The sequence below is a fragment of the Rhinichthys klamathensis genome, unplaced genomic scaffold (genome assembly GCF_029890125.1).
Source record: "Rhinichthys klamathensis goyatoka isolate OS25496 unplaced genomic scaffold, OSU_Roscu_1.1 h1tg000019l_1, whole genome shotgun sequence".
Classification (NCBI taxonomy): domain Eukaryota; kingdom Metazoa; phylum Chordata; class Actinopteri; order Cypriniformes; family Leuciscidae; genus Rhinichthys; species Rhinichthys klamathensis.
This window is the reverse complement of record NW_026606570.1, coordinates 1,654,935-1,677,491: the sequence shown is the minus strand read 5'-3', so window position 1 is coordinate 1,677,491 and position 22,557 is coordinate 1,654,935. Positions and strand designations below refer to the sequence as shown.

The following is a 22,557-nucleotide window of genomic DNA, read 5'->3' as shown; positions in this document are numbered from 1 at the left end:
TTCCCCACGGTGTCCATCACACTCTTGAACTACATCCCCCATGATCCTTGTCTTTTCATTGCACTCAGCTGTCTCTTATCACTAATTATTGCACTCAGCCTGTTCCCCATTAGCATTGTCATTTCCCTGTGTATATAACCCTGTCTGTTTCAGTATGTGTCACGGAGTCCTTGTATTTATCACGCCACTTCTGTGTTCCTGTTTATGTTCTTGTTTTGGATGGATTATGATATCGACTATTGCCTGGACTGGATTTTGAGTAACGGATTTCCATTATTAAACATACTTTCTGCAATTGGATCTTCTCCTGTGTTTCCTGGTGTGGTTCGTGACACTCTGGGTGAGTAAAGTCAGTAAATTTTAGTCCAATGCTATAACATTAACTAGCATTTTCGGGTACGGGAAAATCCTCTCCGGGCCAAAATGACCCGAACAAAGCATAAGTAGAAAAATGCCAGTTGATGTGTTCCAGCTGAGGCTGTTGGCTCCAAGGTGCCTGCAATTCAACACCAGTCCTACCTTTCTGAATTCTATCCATCATAAACAACAAAACTGGTCTCAGATCAGTAGAACAGGTATATTAACTTTGGCCCTGAACTAAAACACATACTAAACAAAGAATGTGAGCCAACTGAGAAACAAACACAGGGGACATGCTTAAATAAATGTGTTGTAAATGGAGAAACAACTAACTGTCTAGCAAAAGATACTTGGACTTGGTTTATCAAGCTACAGAATAAAAATTGTAAAGCAATTACACAGCTCATTATGATATAATATTCTCCTTATTTTGCCAAGAGCGATTTAACAAACTCAAACGTTATAATTTTTTTTTTTAAAAACACACACACACACACACAAAAAAACATACACATTGAAAACCATCAGTGCCTTAGAAAACACCTGACCTAAAGAATCTAGGTCAGGTTGTGAATTAACAATGGTCTACACACACTGGCAACATTCTTATTTCATAAATCTCAGAGCAAAGATGATAATTATCTTATTTCATAAATCTCAGAGCAAAGATGATAATTATCTTCTTTAGTTCTATAAAATAATGTTGACCCTGTCTGAACAATACCTGTGAGTAAAGTCGACATAAAAATCCTTGTGAAATGTTCTTTACTGTACCACTACTCTAAAACTATTTAGCTAAATGTACTACTGTATTGGTCATTACTTTCCCTGACTTAAGGACCCTGTCTGAACAATACCTGTGAGTAAAGTCGACATAAAAATCCTTGTGAAATGTTCTTTACTGTACCACTACTCTAAAACTATTTAGCTAAATGTACTGCTGTATTGGTCATTACTTTTCATTGTACTCAACCCGAAAATGCTAACATGCACTGCATATCACTACTCAGACAAAAGGCAGGTTTATTTTTTAACTTTGTAGTGACTGAATTTGAATATTCCAGTCAATGATCTATATACAATTTGAGCAAAAGTCGCTCCTATCAGCGTACCGCCACTGTATCTGTAAGGAAATATAGCCTTGAATTTTATTCAGTTCACATCAATGGTGTTGCTATATTACCAGTACCAGTGAGTGCTTACTTATAAAAGCACTGGGCACACAAGAAGGATCAAAGAGAGTGGAACAATAATCATGGGACGAGCAGAAAGAAATGTCTGTTTTAGATTTTCCGAAATGAACAAAGCGTCCTGTTAGGAGAATTTGAAAGATACTTGATTCATAAGTTGTTTTGGATTCATTTCACATTTCACATTTCAACAACGTTTCTCACCTTCACTCAACTACATAACATCCACAAAGAACTCGCTGGGCTTGCCCATAGCCAGATGGAAGGACTGCCTGGATGCAGTGAGCTCAGGAGGAACGGATCCCAGATCCCTGGTAGGAGGAGCTCCAGGAGGGCCACCAGGTGTAAAAGTGTGCGGCAAAGATGGAAGAGGTGGAGTTGGGAGGGTGGGTATAGGGCCGCCCATGGCCGGATGGGGGTGGGGGTGCTGTGGCAACATCATGACCATCATGGGATTATATGAGATTGGGATCCCAGGGGGATACGGAGCCAGGTGAGAGGGCGAAACTCTGTGATGGGACCGCTGGCTCAGACTGAGGCTGTGCTCACTTGGTGTGGTGGAACCATTGTCTCTTGTCCGGCTACTGCGAATAGAGTATTCCGATTCACTGCCGCTGCCAGAGCGGGAGTCGGCACCACCTCCTCCTACAGGGGATTTTTCATCTCGTCCACTGGTGCTCCCACCTCCTTTACTGCCGCGTCTTCGCTCACCCTCACTTTGTGTTGAACCACTGCTACGACTTCCTGCGAGAGAGAGAAAGAAACAAATGAAAAGTTGTGTGTATATTCAAGACTGAAAAGGAACATGGAAATAATTTTGACTCATTCATTGACAGTTTTTAAGAATATATTGATTCTAAATATATTATTATATATTATATAATATACAAGATTATAATAACAACGTATTAATTCCAGATATTCTGAGTGAATGAAGTTAATCCTTTGCTCTCTCTCACCTTCACTGTGTTGACTGCCAGCACTTCCTGGTGCATAGATATAGCTGGAGAGCTCATGGTATGGAGGGGGTTGGCTGGGGTAAGTTTGTGGGTATTGATAAGGAAAAGTGTGCATCAGGGGCCAGGGTGTGGCCCCTGGCAAAGGCAAGGGTGCCAGTGTGTCCTGGTCTGAAGCTCCACTGGAACCATCATTGTCATTTAGCGAGAGATTTGCCATATCTGTGGGGAAAGGCAGAGGCGGACAGAGAGAAACAGAGGAAAAATCTATTAACATAAGACAGACCTGCCTACCATGTGAAAATATTTTGAGTGCCACAGGGATGACGTCAAAATCCAGAAGACTAATTCTCATGGGGTTTTATACACTAATGTTTTTTTTCAAATGAGTGAAGTGAAGTGACATGAAGGCTAAGTATGGCAACCCAAACTTGTAATTTGTCCTCTGCATTTAACCCATCCATGTTAGTGGACACACATTAGGAGCAGTAGTGAACAAACACCATGGACACACACACACCCGGAGCACTGGGCAGCAATTCACTGCGGCGCCCGGGGAGTTGGGGAGTAATTGGGGGTTAGGTGCATTGATCAAGGGCACCTCAGTCATATAAAACAAAGTATTTTACTTTATTTTTTAATTGAAAAAAAAACAAAAAAACATTATAAAACCCCATGGGAAAATCTCAAGGAAACCAGTGTCAAATTAGTCTTCAAGGCAGTGGCGTAGCTAGATTTTTAAAATGACGGGGCCACAATGTTTATACAATTTTCATTACTTACTATCGTGGACTCGCTAATTAACATTAACACTATAAATTACTATAAATTAATTTGTTTGAGGTGCACCATAAAGCTTACAAGATAAAATGTTGGCAATACGCATGTAACTCTCCATCATTTATATATTTGCCAAACGATGGAAATTTTCATCAAATTTGCCATTTACGAAGGGTTTCGGGTAAGCGGATCTACAGCAGCTTTGGCGCCTATGCTCTGTTATTTTGTATTGTTATCCTTCTCCCACGTTCTCATTGGTTTGCTGGCATATGGGGGATTTCATGCGCAGGGAAAGCTGTCCGCTGATCACACGCCCAAGTGGAAAAATGTGCTGTTGCTGCCAGATTTCGATCAACGAAAATCCCATTGTATTTGATACAAAACTAACTAAACTAAACCAAGTGAAAAAAAGAAGTCATAACTATTTTCATAGTACTTAATTTTACGAATACTAAATTATTTTTTTACGAAAATGTATAAACTGTTAAAGACAGATCTACTGTAACTATATGAGGCTGTTAATCAATCGTATATGTATTTGTTAAAGTCATCAATTTGCATTATCTTATTATTATGGTTTTATTATTATGGTTTTATCATGGATTTATTTCAGTTAGCCAAATAGCTGGTTTGATTTGCATTGAGAGATGATCTTATGGAAAGTACCCCATTCCAATCTCTAGGTATGGTGAAGGGTATGTGATGATGTGGGGCTATTTTAATTCCAAAGGCCAAGGGAACTTTATCAGGATGCATAGTATCCTGGATCCATGAAATAACTGGCCTTTAAAAATAAAAATCTGCCTGCCTCTATGGGAATTTAACATAGGGGTGTCCTGACTTATGCACCCTGTATTTTAATTTTTGATACATTATTCATTCACAAAGAAAATTGGTGTCCTTAAAGGTTGGAGTTTTCCTCATTTTTTTTATTAAGCCATTAAGATCAATTTCCAAAAGATGATTTTTTTATTCCTTTTTTTAGTCAACTTTAGCATGGGTGTGTTCACTTATGCCAGGGGTAGGCAAGTTCTGTCCTAGAGAGCCGCTGTCCTGCAGAGTTTATCTCCAACACTGAAAAAAAAAACCTTTCCTGCGTATAGCCTTAGTAATCCTGAAGACATTGATTAGCTTGTTCAGGTGTGTTTGATTAGGGTTGGAACTAAATTCTGCAGGACAGCGGCTCTCTAGGACCGAACATGCCTACCCCTGACTTATGCTAAGCACTGTATATATATACAGGTCCTTCTCAAAAAATTAGCATATTGTGATAAAGTTAATTATTTTCCATAATGTAATGATAAAAATTAAACTTTCATATATTTTAGATTCATTGCACACCAACTGAAATATTTCAGGTCTTTTATTGTTTTAATACTGATGATTTTGGCATACAGCTCATGAAAACCCAAAATTCCTGTCTAAAAAAATTAGCATATTTCATCCGACCAATAAAAGAAGTGTTTTTAATACAAAAAAAAAAGTCAACCTTCAAATAATTATGTTCAGTTATGCACTCAATAGTCAATACTTGGTCGGGAATCCTTTTGCAGAAATGACTGCTTCAATGCGGCGTGGCATGGAGGCAATCAGCCTGTGGCACTGCTGAGGTGTTATGGAGGCCCAGGATGCTTCGATAGCGTCCTTAAGCTCATCCAGAGTGTTGGGTCTTGCGTCTCTCAACTTTCTCTTCACAATATCCCACAGATTCTCTATGGGGTTCAGGTCAGGAGAGTTGGCAGGCCAATTGAGCACAGTAATACCATGGTCAGTAAACCATTTACCAGTGGTTTTGGCACTGTGAGCAGGTGCCAGGTCGTGCTGAAAAATGAAATCTTCATCTCCATAAAGCTTTTCAGCAGATGGAAGCATGAAGTGCTCCAAAATCTCCTGATAGCTAGCTGCATTGACCCTGCCCTTGATTAACTCTCTGGGGTCGGCGGTCTCGCCGGCGATACCAGCTCACTTTTTTCCTTATCAGTGCAAAAGAGACTCAAATTACTCTGTTCATTTTGATCTTACATATAAGTGTTGTACATCATTCGATCCTGTTAAGTTTGTATTTTTTTTTGTGGAACCTCATAATAAAAACAAAGTGTTGTGCTTTTCGCCTAATAAAGAAAAATAAACATGATGCGCGTTCTGCGTTCTCTCTGTCAGTGAAGTCCATTCTGAAACGCGTCCGAAAAATCAACTGTAACTCTGCAAATACTCAGTCAAACAGGTACACAGGCACACAGGCATGAAGCCTGAATTGTCTTCTTTTAAATGAAGTAATTTATATAAAAAAATGTTTTTCTCATTTTATGTAATCTGTACGAAAAGAGAGAGATGATAGTCGTTCTCGTCTCAGCTCATTAAAGTACATTTGACCACGCCCACGGAGCGCGCGCTCTATTCAAACACAAATGCTCTGAGGCGATCCACGCCCACACCAGCTGGATAACCACCGAAAGAGACTCAGATTTACGACGCTGTGAGGAATAATAGTACTATCTTAATAATAATCCTGGAAAAAATTACCTCAGAAGTAGGCTACAGGTAGTTTCATTTGGAGGAGCAACGGATCCAGCCGAGGAAATAGGTACATTCTTTATTTTCAAGTGCTTTGTGCTAATCGCGATATGGAATAGTGTCTGTAAACAAAAAGACTGTTTGAATCGCGTTTTTGTGTGTGAATGAATGAACAGCTTTTACCTAACTATATTCCAATACTGAGATGAGTAAAAATCGACTGAAATATGTTGAAATAAAATATTTTTGTATAAGCAACGTATTAAACTGCAAATTAACATTTATATGTCCTAATCATAAAAACGATATGTTACATATGAAAGACAAGATGTCGTTTTTACTGTAAAATACTGCCACATCAAATAAGCTTGTTTGCTAAGATGTTATTATAGTGTTTGTTCGATTGTAAGCTATATTCAAACTAATTAATCCGCAACTGTGAAATATGTATGATAAAATGTATACTTTAGTATATAATACAAAGAAAGATTACATTTGAAATATAGTTACATTTTAATTGTTGTTGTAATTGTAACCTTTTTATTAAAATAGCAAAACTATATGTACATATAAATAAATCTTAGGTAAATCTTAAAAGCTCAATATAAGCCTCCTCTTTAAATTATTTGTATTGTGTTTTATTAGTGACACATTTGGGATACATTCCCAAACTTTCTGTAAAAACAGTATGATAATTAACTACACAATTACTATAAATTTTTACATTTGATATTATACAATTTGCAAGCACAATTTGAAAGATAAATAAATAATTGGAACTGTGAACCAATTTTGTATTATATAGGCATATATATATATATATATATATATATATATATATATATATATATATATTGTCATTGCATTGCATTCTTGTGGCTCAGTGACACACCTGAATGAAAGGGTCATTAGTATGCAGCCCCATTATGCGCTCATTATGCGGGCCCATTGTCTTCTCAGGTGTGAATCACAGCAGGTCACACCCCTGCGCATATTGCCTTTCCAAACAAAAAGTGTCATTTTTAAATTTAAACCAATCTATTGTTTAATGTGAATGATAAGGCAGGATGATTTTCAGATCATTTTGAAGAAAAAACTCTAGGCCACAACACCCATTAGTCAAAAGTCTTGTGGACAGATATTTAGTATGTGTTTTGTGGCCTTATTTCAGAAACTTTAAGTTTTAGTTTTTTCAATAACCACGCATAAACAATATTCTCTCAAAAATACAAAAATGTACATACATGTTGATAACACATTATGGTAGCCCTGTGTGTGCTAAATAGAGTGTAATTACACCTTTGCCAGTAATATGTTTATAAGCAACTGAAAAAAGCACAAATGTCAGAGTATGTCAAAACATCTCAAGGACCCCAAAAACACCTTGGACCCCAGAGGGTTAAACACAGTGCACCAACACCAGCAGCTGACATGGCACCCCAGACCATCACTGACTGTGGGTACTTGACACTGGACTTCAGGCATTTTGGCATTTCCTTCTCCCCAGTCTTCCTCCAGACTCTGGCACCTTGATTTCCGAATGACATGCAAAACTGAGCAACAGTCCAGTGCTGCTTCTCTGTAGCCCAGGTCAGGCACTTCTGCCGCTGTTTCTGGTTCAAAAGTGGCTTGACCTGGGGAATGCGGCACCTTTAGCCCATTTCCTGCACACGCCTGTGCACGGTGGCTCTGGATGTTTCTACTCCAGACTCAGTCCACTGCTTCCGCAGGTCCCCCAAGGTCTGGAATCGGTCCTTCTCCACAATCTTCCTCAGGGTCCGGTCACCTCTTCTCGTTGTGCAGCGTTTTTTGCCACACTTTATCCTTCCCACAGACTTCCCACTGAGGTGCCTTGATACAGCACTATGGGAACAGCCTATTTGTTCAGAAATTTCTTTCTGTCTTACCCTCTTGCTTGAGGGTGTCAATGATAGCCTTCTGGACAGCAGTCAGGTCGGCAGTCTTACCCATGATTGTGGTTTTGAGTAATGAAACAGGCTGGGAGTTTTTAAAAGCCTCAGGAATCTTTTGCAGGTGTTTAGAGTTAATTAGTTGATTCAGATGATTAGGTTAATAGCTCTTTAGAGACCCTTTTCATGATATGCTAATTTTTTGAGACAGGAATTTTGGGTTTTCATGAGCTGTATGCCAAAATCATCAGTATTAAAACAATAAAAGACCTGAAATATTTCAGTTGGTGTGCAATGAATCTAAAATATATGAAAGTTTAATTTTTATCATTACATTATGGAAAATAATGAACTTTATCACAATATGCTAATTTTTTGAGAAGGACCTGTATATATATATATATATATATATATATATATATATATACACACACACACACACTGTACTGAATATATACATATATATATATATATATATATATATATATATATGGAAAATAAGAGTATTGGTATTGGACTCATTCTGGAAAAAGTGGTATTGATACTTCTATTTTAATTTTTTTTTTAAATATTGGGCAAAGCAACAAAAAGAATATGAATCAAATGAATTGGCTTAGCAAATAGATATTTTCTTCAGTTATTTTCATGCCTAATTATGACAGTTAAAATGTATTGTAGGAGCTACTGTTACTTTCATTGTTCATATAATTTATCTATCATATTTTATCTTTTATTTAACAGCACAGTGAATATTTAGAGCTCCTCCAGCAGGGTTCGACAAGTCAAGAGCAGCGAGTGATTTTCTTTTGTTGTTAGATTAACATTGAGTACAAAGACAGCAGTAGGTTTATTAGGCTGCTGCCACTTTAAGAGCTGCACATATCCAACATACTGTTACACACGCGTTGTCTTTTCAACTGTTTACGTTCACTAAAGACATAACCAACTATTTTAACAAGGATACTTGTACAAATTTTGTGTGAATTTGTCCGTTCAAGCATGCAAGAAGAGATGAAAGAGAACTTGATTATTCGCGCACTGTCTGAGGCAGCTCTGTGGGCACGTGGTTCGGATGTTTGCGTACAGAAAATTATAAATCTGGGGGGGGGGTGGGGGGGGGGGTAAAACAATACAATCATATATTCTGGAAGCAAACTTATTAGGGGTGAAAAAGGTGAGAAAGATTCCCCCAAGGGATAAACGTTTTTTAAAATATCCGCTTTACAATGGATGCACATAAAATTTTATCATGAGGACATTTGAGGAAAACTTTTTTTCTTCTTCTCTACTTAAGTTGTCTTAAAGGTCCCCTGACATGGGGTTATTTTATTTTATTTTATAATGTTTCCTGGGTTGCCCTTATAATGTTAGTATGTTTTTTAGATAAAAAATAGTCATAATTTAGAAATAAAAGGCATTTTTCCTAGCCTGATTTTAGCCTCTGATGAAGATGAAGATGAACAAAGATGAAGTTCTCAAGGTGAACGCATACCTTGACGCTAGGGGTCTAACAACTAAAAATCAAGTCAGGAATCTTGGTGTGTCTCTAGAGTCAGACCTTAGTTTCAGTAGTCATGTCAAAGCAATAACTAAATCAGCATACTATCATCTGAAAAATATTGCAAGAATTAGATGCTTTGTTTCCAGTCAAGACTTAGAGAAACTTGTCCATGCTTTCATCACCAGCAGGGTGGATTATTGTAATGGACTCCTCACTGGCCTTCCTAAAAAGACCATAAGACAGTTGCAGCTCATACAGAACGCTGCTGCCAGGATTCTGAGCAGGACCAGAAGATATGAACATATCACACCAGTCCTCAGGTCTCTACACTGGCTCCCAGTTACATTTAGGATTGATTTTAAAGTATTATTACTGGTATATAAATCACTCAATGGCCTAGGACCTCAATATATTGCAGATATGCTCACTGAATATAAACCTAACAGATCACTCAGATCACTAGGATCACATCAGCTAGAAATACCAAGGGTTCACTCTAAGCAAGGAGAGTCTGCTTTTAGCTATTATGCCAGCCGCAGCTGGAACCAGCTTCCAGAAGAGATCAGATGTGCTCCTACAGTAGTCACATTCAAATCCAGACTCAAAACACATCTGTTTAGCTATGCATTTACTGAATGAGCACTGTGCCAATGTTCGTCCGACTGTTTTTACTGTACTTTATTTTATTTTTTATTCTAAACTGTTTTAATTATTCTTATTTGTTTTGATTATTTTAATTTCTTCTATGTAAAGCACTTTGAATTACCATTGTGTATGAAATGTGCTATATAAATAAACTTGCCTTGCCTTGCCTTGCCTCTGATTTGAACGCTCTGTTTGAAGGGGCGTGTCTGCTGTGGGATTCAGTGTAACCAGCCACTGCTGTGACTGGCTAACATGCTTGCATATGAAATAGCTACATATTACAAGTGAAACTCTCTCGAATACTTTTACTACAGCTATTATACGTTTTTACTATTACAGCTATCGAGATTAACGAATCGTGAGAAGTTTTTAAAGTATTTAGATCTATTCCCATCACATAAAATGTTGCCGTGATGAGCATTGAGCAAGCAGATGACAGTCTGTTGATCGCCAGAATGAAGATCTTATCATTTGCAACACAGTTTCGGCACTCTCTCTAATGCTTTCACCAATGCAAACACGATGATGTAACTTATACAGTATGAGCTTCGTTGTGCAGTGTAACGTGCGTCATTGATTTCATAACGAGTTGTCCAGATAAACTCGCGCTGTGTGGAAAGATTGTTCTTTTATCGCTTTCTGTATAATTTGTTCACAATTTAAATAAGATTATTTTCATCCTACTAAAAGAAACGATGTGAAGTTGATATTTTAGTCACTGGCTTGACTTACTGATGCATAAACAGTATTGAACGATTTTGAGAGAAAGATTACCTGTCTGAACTTGAACAATTAGGCTACACATCAGAAATTGTTGCTTGGTAGATCGATCGATTTATTTTCAGACGTTCATCGAGGCCAGCTCTGTATTGGCCCAAGTTGAGGAAACAGTCGTCGGTGAAATTTTGGACCATACAAAACTTTGGGAAGTTGTGTCGGCGCATTTCCAGAGAAAATAAAATTAACCCATTGTTTCTTCAGAGGCTCGGATGAAGGAACTAAAAAATACTTTTGTGTTCATTTGTACATCTGAACACTGATCAACTGCCATGCTTCGCTCATTTGCAAGCCATGATATCTCTCTAGGAAAAACTCAAATCACGCTCACGCGTTCGTACTTCCTAGCTCATTTTCTCATGGGCGAGCCAAATTCTCTGGGCGGGCAAAGCAGAGAAAGGAGAGGTTACCTTTCCTCCGTATGACGTCATACGGAGAAGATTCAAGATCAGCCCATCTGAGCTTTCATTTTCTCAAAGGCAGAGAAATATAGCCAAAGCTCGGTTTACACCGATTGAAATTTCTAGCCACTGGTGGACCATAGACAGGCTAGGGGAACTCATATTAATGTTAAAAAACCTCACAAAGTGAAAATTTCATGTCAGGGGACCTTTAAACCACAATCATAAAATGTTTACAGGTTGGCAGGTCTGACAAAAGAGCTACAACACCAATGCCTCTGCTTTTGCACATCATATGATCCATTCGAACATTGATCACACTTACAGTTTTCACAGTCGCTGAAGTCTCCAAACACATAGTAGCACTGCTCTGAAAAGGTGATCTTGTTCACTGTGTGTCTGATAAAACCAGCTTTCAGGAGGTTACTAGCATATTTACGAGCCTCTCGTCTGTCCTGGAAGCCCTCAATGTGATGATAAAGCCACTCTACCACATCAGAACCTGTACAAACAGAACGAATGATGACAACGTCAAAGAAAATGTCCTGCATTTGGTCCAAATTGATAATTACTACCTGATTTTTTACTCTAAAAAGCTCTCAAAGGATTCAGCAAACACTACAAAATTTTGTGTCTGGTCATTTTTCTTAAATCCTGTCAATTCAGAAACACAGAGCAAAGTAAAAAATAAAAAATAAAGAAGAATGGGTTTGGACACATTTAAGTTATACGATACATACATATAATATACACACACACACACACACACACACACACACACACACAAATTCCACTTTCTATTTGATTAAGGATGAGCTAAATGACCTAATATTCTCCTTGTCTTCTCATTTTACCTAAAGTCTCATTTCCTCAGGCAACCTTCGAAACATAAATTAATAATAATAATCTTCTCTATACATTCATTGTTTCTTACTTTCATTTGTATTCTTGCTCGTACACCTTTGAACAGTTTTGGAAAATTGTATCATCATAACATAACTTCTCATGTTACTTCCTCCTTAATCTCTTTGTTTTTAGTTCTCATTTGTAAACCACTTTGGATTAAAGTATCTGCTAAATGCATAAATGTATATGTAATTATAAATCTCCCTCTCTTGGTCTTTGGTTAGACTCACCCAGGAATGCATTAGGGATGGTGATCTTTAGCCACATCCTATCTCTGACTTCCAGGCCAGAGTCAGGAGAGGACATGGCTTTAGCAATTGACGTCATATCAGAATGCAGGGAGAGCGAAAACTCATCAAACCCTACAGGAAAAGATAAAGATTGTAAAGGCTGAGAAGTGATGCCACATCCTTCCAGATTCTGACTGTAATAGGAGAAAACATGGTGAAAACATGAGATTTAAAAGGGATATGAAAACTAATTAGATCTTTTAAAAACTTCCTCTGCATTCCACAAAGACCATTTATTAAAACTAAGCAGCAAAAACAACTAATTCTGAAATCTGTGCTTTTCATGATGTTAAAATGAGATTTGTTGGTGGGTCGCCGGTGGATGAGATAAATCATTATAATGTATTGATTGTTAGGTAACACTTTACTTGAAGGGGTGTGCATAAGACTGACATGACACCTTCATAACCATGACATGACATATGTCATGAATATGAAGTAGGGTTTATGCATGTTTATGACAACTGTCATTAAGTGTCTTTCGCTCAATAATGACATTTTGAATGCAAATATGACATTGTTTAAGATGTCTTTGTTATGACATCTTGACATAAACCATAACATCATAACCTGTCAGTGTATTTGTCATGACAACTTGACATTAAATTAAATTAAACTGTCATGTGGTTGGTTTTGACACTGGCTGTCATGAGGCCATTATAACTGTGTCATGAATATTTTTCGTGACCTCAACTACAGTGGTACAAATTGAATTTGTCATTAAACGGTTATAATGGCCTCATGACAGCCAATGTCAAAACCAACCACCTGACAGTTTAATGTAATGTTAACCAATAAAGCTAAGTGGTTTCTTAAGTTTGATAATTAATCTGCTAGGTCATGTTTATGACCGGTTGTGTTGTCTTAGTAATGTCAAGTTGTCATGACAACGACACTGACAGGTTATGATCTATTTGTTTATATCAAGGTGTCATAACAAAGACATCTCAAACAATGTCATATTTGCATTAAAAATGTCATAACTGAGCGAATGACACTTATATGAATGAATGAGGCATTTATATAGCACTTTCATATTTACTACTGTACACCCAAAGCGCTTTACAATCATATCAGGGGTTCTCTCCTCAGCCAGCACCAGTGTGCAGCATCCACTTGGATGATGCGACGGCAGCCACAGTACAACGGCGCCAGTGCGCTCACCACACACCAGCTAGTTGGAGAGGAGAGAGAGTGATAGAGCCAATTCAGTGGATGGGGATTATTAGGAGGCCATGATTGGCAGGGGCCAATGGGTGGAATGTGGCCAGGACACCGGGGTTACACCCCTACTCTTTACGAGAAGTGCCATGGGATTTTTAATGACCACAGAGAGTCAGGGCCTCGGTTTAACGTCTCATCCGAAGGACGGTCCTCTTTGACAGTATAGTGTCCCCGTCACTATACTGGGGCGTTAGGACCCACACAGACCACAGGGTGAGCGCCCCCTGCTGGCCTCACTAACACCTCTTCCAGCAGCAACCTGGTTTTCTCAGAAGGTCTCCCATCCAGGTACTAACCAGGCTCAGCCCTGCTTAGCTTCAGTGGGCAACCAGTCTTGGGCTACAGGGTGATATGGCTGCTGGCACAAGACACCTTCATAATCATGACAGTTGTCATAAACATGCATACAACTTCCTTCATATTCATAACATGTGTCATGTCCTGATTATGAAGGTGTCATGTTAGTCTTATGCACACCCCTTCAAGTAAAGTGTTACCGATTGTTAAAAAGACACAGAATTTTAATTTTACAGTAAAAAGCAATGAATGTGTCACACTTTTAATTTTGTTTTCAACAACAGCGTATTTCTCTTCAGAAAAAAACAAACAATCAAGGATATTGCCTAGAGCACCTCCTAGACGTCATTATATAAAATGATGACGTCTTATTATTATACAAAGGGGGAAAAAACCTAGACAATATTTTGCTTAATAACTTTAACTAAACAGCTTTAACTAAAAATCTCTGATAATTTCTGATAATTGTGTTTTCCAACATAATAATGGAATATTAACGTGATTGAATTTGAAGCTTAACTTCATCAGGCACTTATTTGCAGACTCTAAGTTGCGAGGTCCACTTATTTAAGCAGCAATGGAGGCAAAACAGTTCAGAGAGGAATTTCAAAAAGTAGATTTAAAGACAAAACAATAGAAAGGATAGAAAAGTACATTGTGGGAGCGTTTTAGTGAATTAGTGGTAACACTTTACAATAAGGTTCATTAGTTAATGTATTAACTAACATGAACAAACCATGAGCAATACATTTGTTACTGTATTTGTTAATGTTAGTTAATAAAAATAAAGCTGTTTATTGTTTGTTCATGTTAGTTCACAGTGCATTAACTAATGTTAACAAGATTTTAATAAAGTATTAGTAAATCTTGAAATTAACATTTAACAAATATTAATAAATGCTGTATAAGTGCAGTTTATTATTAGTTCATGCTAACTAATGTGTTTACTAATGAAACTTATTGTAAAGTGTTACCGAAGTAGTTACCAGGATGAATCAAGTGCTGGGTATGTGATATCTAACGGCTGTGAAGCACTGTATGTATAGGACAAACTAATAACAGCCTATATCCAGCCTTTGCTTGGGATAAACATGTTTAATTTATTGTGTGTGTGTCCGGGAAGTTGCAGTGACGAAACAGTGACATTCCAATTTAAGTTTGAAGGGAGTAAAGCCTGTGTTTAGGCTATTAAACAAATGCAATTTTGCCAAAGATCTTTTACTTTAAATAAATGTTTAAAAGCTACCTACTTCAGGGTAATATGATACCATATCACCATTAACACTGAGAATTAGGACATCTGTAATGTGACGAGTAATGTGATCGGTTGCAGATATCTAAATCAGAGAAAAACAGAGGTTCGGGTGGGTGGCGGGTGGATGATTTATTTTTAACAGTGGATTCGGTTAGAGCTGATCTGCGCATCTCTAGCTATGTAAAGACACAGTAAACCCGCAGCCCAGGAATTAGCGCAGCAAATTGCGGTTGCTCATATTACAGGCGATGAGGTGTTTTCATACATGTCTTAAAGGCACAACAGCAAAAACAGCCCATTTACTTTAATAATTTAATTAAAAGGTCACAACAAGGGTGGAAAAACTCTAGTGCATGAGAAACTGTTGTACCGATCAGATTAAAATAAGTTAGAGAGAAAAGTAATGCACCATGGTACAACTGTGCTACACACGCTATCAAGCTATAGCTGGTGTGTGGTGAGCGCACTGGCGCCGTTGTACTGTGGCTGCCGTCACATCATCCAAGTGGATGCTGCACACTGGTGGTGGTTGAGGAGAGAACCCCTGATATGATTGTAAAGCGCTTTGGGTGTACAGTAGTACATATGAAAGCGCTATATAAATGGCTCATTCATTCATTCAATCAAGAGAGAAACTAGTAATCACCAGCGTAAATGGAAACAAACTCATTTAGATGTCTTTAGAATCGCGTGAAAAGACAGCACTTCCGTTATAAAAAGGCTCTAAAAGCATCCAGGTCCGAGCATCTCCGTAAACTAATAGAAAATAACCAAAATAATTTGTATTTTTATTTAGTACAGTGGCTAGATTATCAAATAAACAGACATCACCTGAACAAATTATCCCATTACAGTTTAGTAATGAATTTCTTCACTGAGAAAATCGAGAGCATCAGAAATATGTTCTACCTTTGACAGCGTCTTATGATTCAGCCTCAATTATTGCCCCTCAAGAACAATTGCAGTAGGCCTACTTTACAACTATAGGACAGGAAGAGCTAAATAAACTAATCATTGCATCTAAACCAACAACATGTTTATCAGATCCAATACCCACTAAATTACTGAAAAAGTTGTTACCTGTAGCAGAAGAGCCTCTTCTAAATTTTATTAACTCGTCTTTATCTCTAGGTCATGTTCCAAGATCGTTCAAGGCAAGCTGGCAGTTATTAAGCCTCTCATAAAGAAATCACAATTAGTTCCAAATGAATTAGCAAATTAGACCCATTTCAAATATTCTATTTATGTCTAAAATACTAGCAAAAGTCTTGTCTGCTCAGTTGTTGCAAAATAATATGTATGAAATTAGATGAATTCAGGCCCCGTCACAACACAGATAGCAAAGCGCTCATTAAAATGACAAATTTTGTAAAAAAGTGCTGCGTTCGACACTATATTACACTGATATTCAGTGACAGGGATTAAGGTGGTTTAGATCGTACCTATCAGACTGTTTCCATTTTGTCTATTTAAACGGGGAAAAATCTAAGATAATGTCAGTAAATTATGGAGTGTGCAAGGATCTGTGTTAGACCCTCTGCTATTTTCAATATATATGCTGCCACTGTCACATTCACCTCCTTCATCTGTGTCTTCACTCAGCATTCCCGGTCGTCATCATCACCTGCACCTGCGCCTCATCATCCTCATCATGATCACCATCACCTGTGTCCCATCACCAGCATGGACTATAAAACACTCACTCTCCCTGCAGTCACTGTCTGGTCTCGTCATTTCATGGCTCACAGACTTCCTGATCACCTACCTGTTCCTTACCTGCTTTCCACCGTCAAGTCACCTGCAAGAGAGAGAAAGAGAGAGAAGGACATTAACCACAGCTAAGCTTCCTTTATGTTTCTATGTCATTGGTTTCTCACCTGTTATCTCCGACTACGATCCTTCTGCACAAATAAAGCAGTAAAACTTACCATCTTGTTTGATTCGTCTGTGATCCCTGACAGAAGACCAGACCTAAAAAAGTGACAGAACGACCGACATCAACAATATGAGCTGGGAGCTCGCTGGAGAGATTGCGGCGTTGGCTCTGGATAGCCGCGATCTCTTCACCTTCTCCTCTGGGTTTGTTCCTCTGGCTGCCTCCAGCCCTCTAAACGATGAGACCATCATGGCGTGCTATCGGCTGGGGGTTGAAACCGTGGACCCGAGGGAACTCCCAGACATCTCCGGCCTGGATTGGAGAGAGGCACTCTCCCTATGTCTGGAGAGCTTCCTCCCATGGTATGCCATGACCACCTGCCCAGACCCTTCACTGCTCGTCCAGCCCGAGACCGTCCAGCCAGAGACCGTCCAGCCAGAGACCGTCCGTTCTGAGCCCTCTTCGCGGCTGGTTCCGTCCAGCGCCAAGCCCTCTTCACCGCTGGTTTCGTCCAGCACAAAACCCTCTTCACCGCTGGTTCCGTCCAGCCCAGCCAAGCCTGCACCGCTGGTTCCGTCCAGCCAATCCGAGCCAGAGCCCGCTGATCCTGCGCCAGAGCCCGCTGATCCTGCGCCAGAGCCCGCTGATCCTGCGCCAGAGCCCGCTGATCCTGCGCCAGAGCCCGCTGATCCTGCGCCAGAGCCCGCTGATCCTGCCCAGCTCAAAGCCCTCTTCACAGCTGGTCCTGCCCAGCTCAAAGCCCTCTTCACAGCTGGTCCTGCCCAGCTCAAAGCCCTCTTCACAGCTGGTCCTGCCCAGCTCAAAGCCCTCTTCACAGCTGGTCCTGCCCAGCTCAAAGCCCTCTTCACAGCTGGTCCTGCCCAGCTCAAAGCCCTCTTCACAGCTGGTCCTGCCCAGCTCAAAGCCCTCTTCACAGCTGGTCCTGCCCAGCTCAAAGCCCTCTTCACAGCTGGTCCTGCCCAGCTCAAAGCCCTCTTCACAGCTGGTCCTGCCCAGCTCAAAGCCCTCTTCACAGCTGGTCCTGCCCAGCTCAAAGCCCTCTTCACAGCTGGTCCTGCCCAGCTCAAAGCCCTCTTCACAGCTGGTCCTGCCCAGCTCAAAGCCCTCTTCACAGCTGGTCCTGCCCAGCTCAAAGCCCTCTTCACAGCTGGTCCTGCCCAGCTCAAAGCCCTCTTCACAGCTGGTCCTGCCCAGCTCAAAGCTTCCTTCATCGCTGGTTCCATCCAGTTCAGAGCTTCCTTCGCCGCTGGTCCCGTCCAGCCCAGAGCTTCCTTCACCGCTGGTCCCGTCCAGCACAGAGACTGTTCACGTCAAACCTGCCGAGCAAGAGGCTGTTCCCGTTCCTGAACCGGTGTCAGTTCTCCCCAAGAAAATTTGGGGGGGGGGGGGGGGGTCACCACCACGCTATCCGTCACCGCCATGGCCGCCCGAAGGGTCCTCACCGCCATGGCCGCCCGAAGGGTCCTCACCGCCATGGCCGCCCGAAGGGTCCTCACCGCCATGGCCGCCCGAAGGGTCCTCACCGCCATGGCCGCCCGAAGGGTCCTCAACGCCATGGTCGCCCGAAGGGTCCTCACCGCCATGGCCGCCCGAAGGGTCTTCACCGCCGTGGTCGCCCGAAGGGTCCTCACTGTCGTGGTCACGCCCACAGCCTGCTCCGCCCTGGACGCCCGAGGGTCCAACAGCTCCGCCATGGACGCCCGAGGGTTCGTCTGCTCCGCAGTGGCCACGCCCATGTCCTGCTCCGCCCTGGACGCCCGAGGGTTCGTCTGCTCCGCAGTGGCCACGCCTAGGTCCTGCTCCACCCTGGCCGCCTGCACATCCTACTCCACCACGGCCACCTGCTCCGCCTGGACCATCCTGGAGTCCGTCCAGTTGCACCCGGTCCACCTTCCCGTCACGGACTCCAGGATGCCCACCCCCCCTGGGGGGAGTTATGTCACATTCACCTCCTTCATCTGTGTCTTCACTACACTTCCCAGCATTCCCGGTCGTCATCATCACCTGCACCTGCGCCTCATCATCCTCATGATCACCATCACCTGTGTCCCATCACCAGCATGGACTATAAAACACTCACTCTCCCTGCAGTCACTGTCTGGTCTTGTCATTTCATGGCTCACAGACTTCCTGATCACCTACCTGTTCCTTACCTGCTTTCCACCATCAAGTCACCTGCAAGAGAGAGAAAGAGAGAAAAGGACATTAACCACAGCTAAGCTTCCTTTATGTTTCTATGTCATTGGTTTCTCACCTGTTATCTCCGACTACGATCCTTCTGCACAAATAAAGCAGTAAAACTTACCATCTTGTCTGATTCGTCTGTGATCCCTGACAGCCACATGGTAATATTATAGAAAAAATGGAATTAGTTTCCACTGTTATGCCGATGATACTCAGTTATATATTTCATTATGACCAGATGAAATCTCTAAATTATTGACAGAGTGTGTTAAAGATATAAAATATTTGATGACCTGTAATTTTCTTCCATTAAATTCAGCTAAGACTGAGTTTAACTATCTTATTGGACCAAAATCCTGTACACAGAATTTCTTAGAATACAATTTGCATTTAGAAGGATGTACTGTTACTTCATTCTTCACGACCTGGGGACTTATATTAGACAGCAACTTGTCTTTCGAAAATCATATTTCATGTTACAAAAACAGCCTCTGGAACATGGTATCTGTTTCTGATGCAGATGACCTCTAGACTAGATTACTGTAACGCATTCCTAGCTGTTTGTACTTCATCCTCAATAAACAAGCTACAATTAATCTAAAATGCAGTGGCAAGAGTTCTTACAGGTCAAGAAAATATGATCATATAACACCAATTTTATCATCTCTACACCTATTAAGTTACGTATCAATTACGTATCAATATCAATGGTTTAGCTGTATTAACTGATCTTCTATCGCCTAACAATCCATCGTGCTCTTTAAGGTAAAAAAAAAATTCTGGTGCCTCTCTAGTTGACTCCTTTTTAACCCCATTGCCTACCATTAAGGGTGCTATTTCATGTTTATACAATCTTATCTATTCTTTGCAGCTTACCCCGCAGCATTAAATTAAAACCCAATGGGAGGAGGATCTAGGGGAAGGGATCTCGGAGGATCTGTGGGAGGCCATTTTGCGTCGGGTTCACTCCTCTTCAATTTGTGCTAGACATGGTCTGACCCAGTGCAAAATTCTACATCGTACCCATCTCACTCGAGTTAGGCTTTCTAAAATCTATAATGATGTCGATCCCATGTGCATTAGATGTCGTCAGGCTCCAGCTACCCATGCCCATATGTTCTGGTCTTGCCCTTCACTACATAATTTTTGGACGCAGATATTTAATTCTATTTCTGTTTGTACAGGGGTTCCATTTGACCCAACAGCATGTACCGCTGTGTTTGGGGGTTTGCCTCCTACTTTGCAGCTTCCTAAATATAAAGCTGACTTTGTAGCCTTTATCTCCTTATTGGCTAGACGTTTGATTTTATTGAGGTGGAAGTCTCCTGCGCCGCCTTCTCACTTGTCTTGGATCAGGGACATCCTTCAGTTCGTGAAGTTGGAGAAAGTTAGGTGCTCGATACATGGTTCTCTTGCAAAGTTTAATAAAACCTGGGGTCCATTTTTTGCACATGTTGAGGGATTGACTTTTACAGCTATTCCAGAGTAGCCACCCTGATTGTCTTCTAATTGTGAGTTTTTTTCTTGTGGAAATTTGTAGCATGCTGGGATGTTTTTTATTTATCTCTCTGTAAGTGAACATATTGGGCTTTTATTTTGCAGTGGGTGACTGTTTTTTTTTTTTGTGTGTGTTTTTGTTTTGTTCTGTTTATTTGTTTTTGGGGGTTGTTTTTTGTATTTTATTTCTTTATTTTATTTTGATTTCTTGTTAGTTGTATTTGACACTGTTTTGACTCCCGAATTGTTACCTCTTGATTTTGTTATGTCACTGGAAAAATCAATAAACAAATGTTAAAAAAAAAAAAAAAAAAATTCTGGGCTTCTGGTAGTGTCACGGTCACCTGTTAGTCACCGTCTTCACTACATGTCCCATCATCCTCTCCGGCTCACACCTGCACTCACTTCACCATTACCCGCACCTGCCAGCGATCATCATCACTCACCATGTTCAGCTGTTGTCACCTTGTCTTCCTATTTCATCTGTGTATTTAAGTTCCTCATTGTTCTCTGTTCACGGTCGGTTCTCGTCCACACTGAGTTGTAGTTTTGGAACGTTTCTGTTTATATTAAATTCCTGTTGTCACTTCATCCTGTCGTCTGAGTCTGCTTTGACGTGCCTCACACAGCCAAAAGCGTGACAGAAGAACCGACCAAAAAGAAAACAGAATGGGTGTTCTCCTCACCCCTTCTGATCCCGTCACTCGACTGGTGACCTGCTTACAGTAGGGATGGGCAAATGAAGCCTCATGAAGCATTGAGGCTTTCCCCTGAATGTTTCGGGAAAAGATTTGAAGCATCAAGAGTGTCGAAAACAGCGCCATCTTGTGGCAGGTCAAATTTATAGCAGCCATGTTTATGAGCAGCTGAGTGCCCAGCGCCGTTGTTTTATCCATTAAGCACAAATAAAAGCCTGCCAATGCTAAATACCAACAGAGTTGCTTGATGCAAGTAAATGTTGGTCTAATTTATGGTTTCTATGCTGTTTATGTGTCAGAATATATGATCATGTAACATAGGCTATAGGCTTATTTATACATACTGTATATATATATATATATATTAAAAAAAAATGTTAGTAAATGGTCTGGGTTCAAACATTCCGACATGCAAAGTGAAGCATTCACGTGACTGGAAAGATTGTTTTCTCTGAAAACAATACGCGCACGGAGCTTCATGAGAAATTGCGCTGCGTACTCGCTCCAGTGTCAAATGTAACATCCCTAGCTTCTAGGAGGGCCGCCAGATCGAGGAATATGTTGCCGAGTTCCTGGAGATTTCTCATGGGGTAAGCTGGGCAAATGACGCCCTAAAAACTGTATTTTGGTGTGGATTGGATGCAGATCTGTACCAGCAAGCTCCAGTGGCAGCAATCCCAGGCACGTTTGCCCAATATCTGGACCACGTGCTTCAAAAGCGTGTCAGGTAGTACCTAGGATATGCAAGTCCACTAAATGGGGGGAAAGCGTTTTCACATTTGGCTCCTAAACTCTGGATTAGGGCTCAAATTCGCTCCCCCAGTTTAAATCTAGATTAAAGACGCAGCTCTTTAGCCTAGCATTCATTTAATGCATCTCATAACCTTACACTCCAGTTATATCAGATCAAATGCACATGATTATCCTTGCTTAATGTTATGAACAGCAGCTAAGCTAATTATTTTCTATTTGCTTCTTTGTTTTATCTCGGGATACCCATCCTGAGGTAACTAGAGAGTATGTCAGCTCCAGTTTGGATCCAGCCTATTATGAAGACTTCAGATGCCCCAACACCTGTGAAGAGATGGCGCCAACTCCTGCGAAGACTTCAGTTGACGCTAACTCTGAATCAACATGCACCAATGCTATAATTTTCTATATGTCATAATCATTTGCTAACAAACAAGTATTCATTACTTCAATGAGCTCATTGTTTCTGCCTTAAATTATTACATTGCTTAAATTAATACATTTTTAGCTAACTGTGATTTGTAT

The 22,557-nt window shown here is 40.5% G+C and overlaps 1 protein-coding gene across 1 annotated transcript in view; it reads right to left on the bottom strand.

Moving 5' to 3' along the window:
- Positions 1-1,764: 1,764 nt before the first annotated feature.
- LOC130071252 (segment polarity protein dishevelled homolog DVL-2-like) overlaps positions 1,765-22,557 on the bottom strand; it is a 133,036-nt gene continuing 112,243 nt past the window's right edge. The window contains exons 12-15 of the mRNA XM_056235949.1: positions 12,171-12,302; positions 11,360-11,536; positions 2,510-2,728; positions 1,765-2,294 (exon numbers count right to left, since the gene is read on the bottom strand). Of these exons, the coding sequence (XP_056091924.1) occupies positions 1,765-2,294; positions 2,510-2,728; positions 11,360-11,536; positions 12,171-12,302 (1,058 nt within the window). The remainder of the gene's footprint in view (positions 2,295-2,509; positions 2,729-11,359; positions 11,537-12,170; positions 12,303-22,557) is intronic.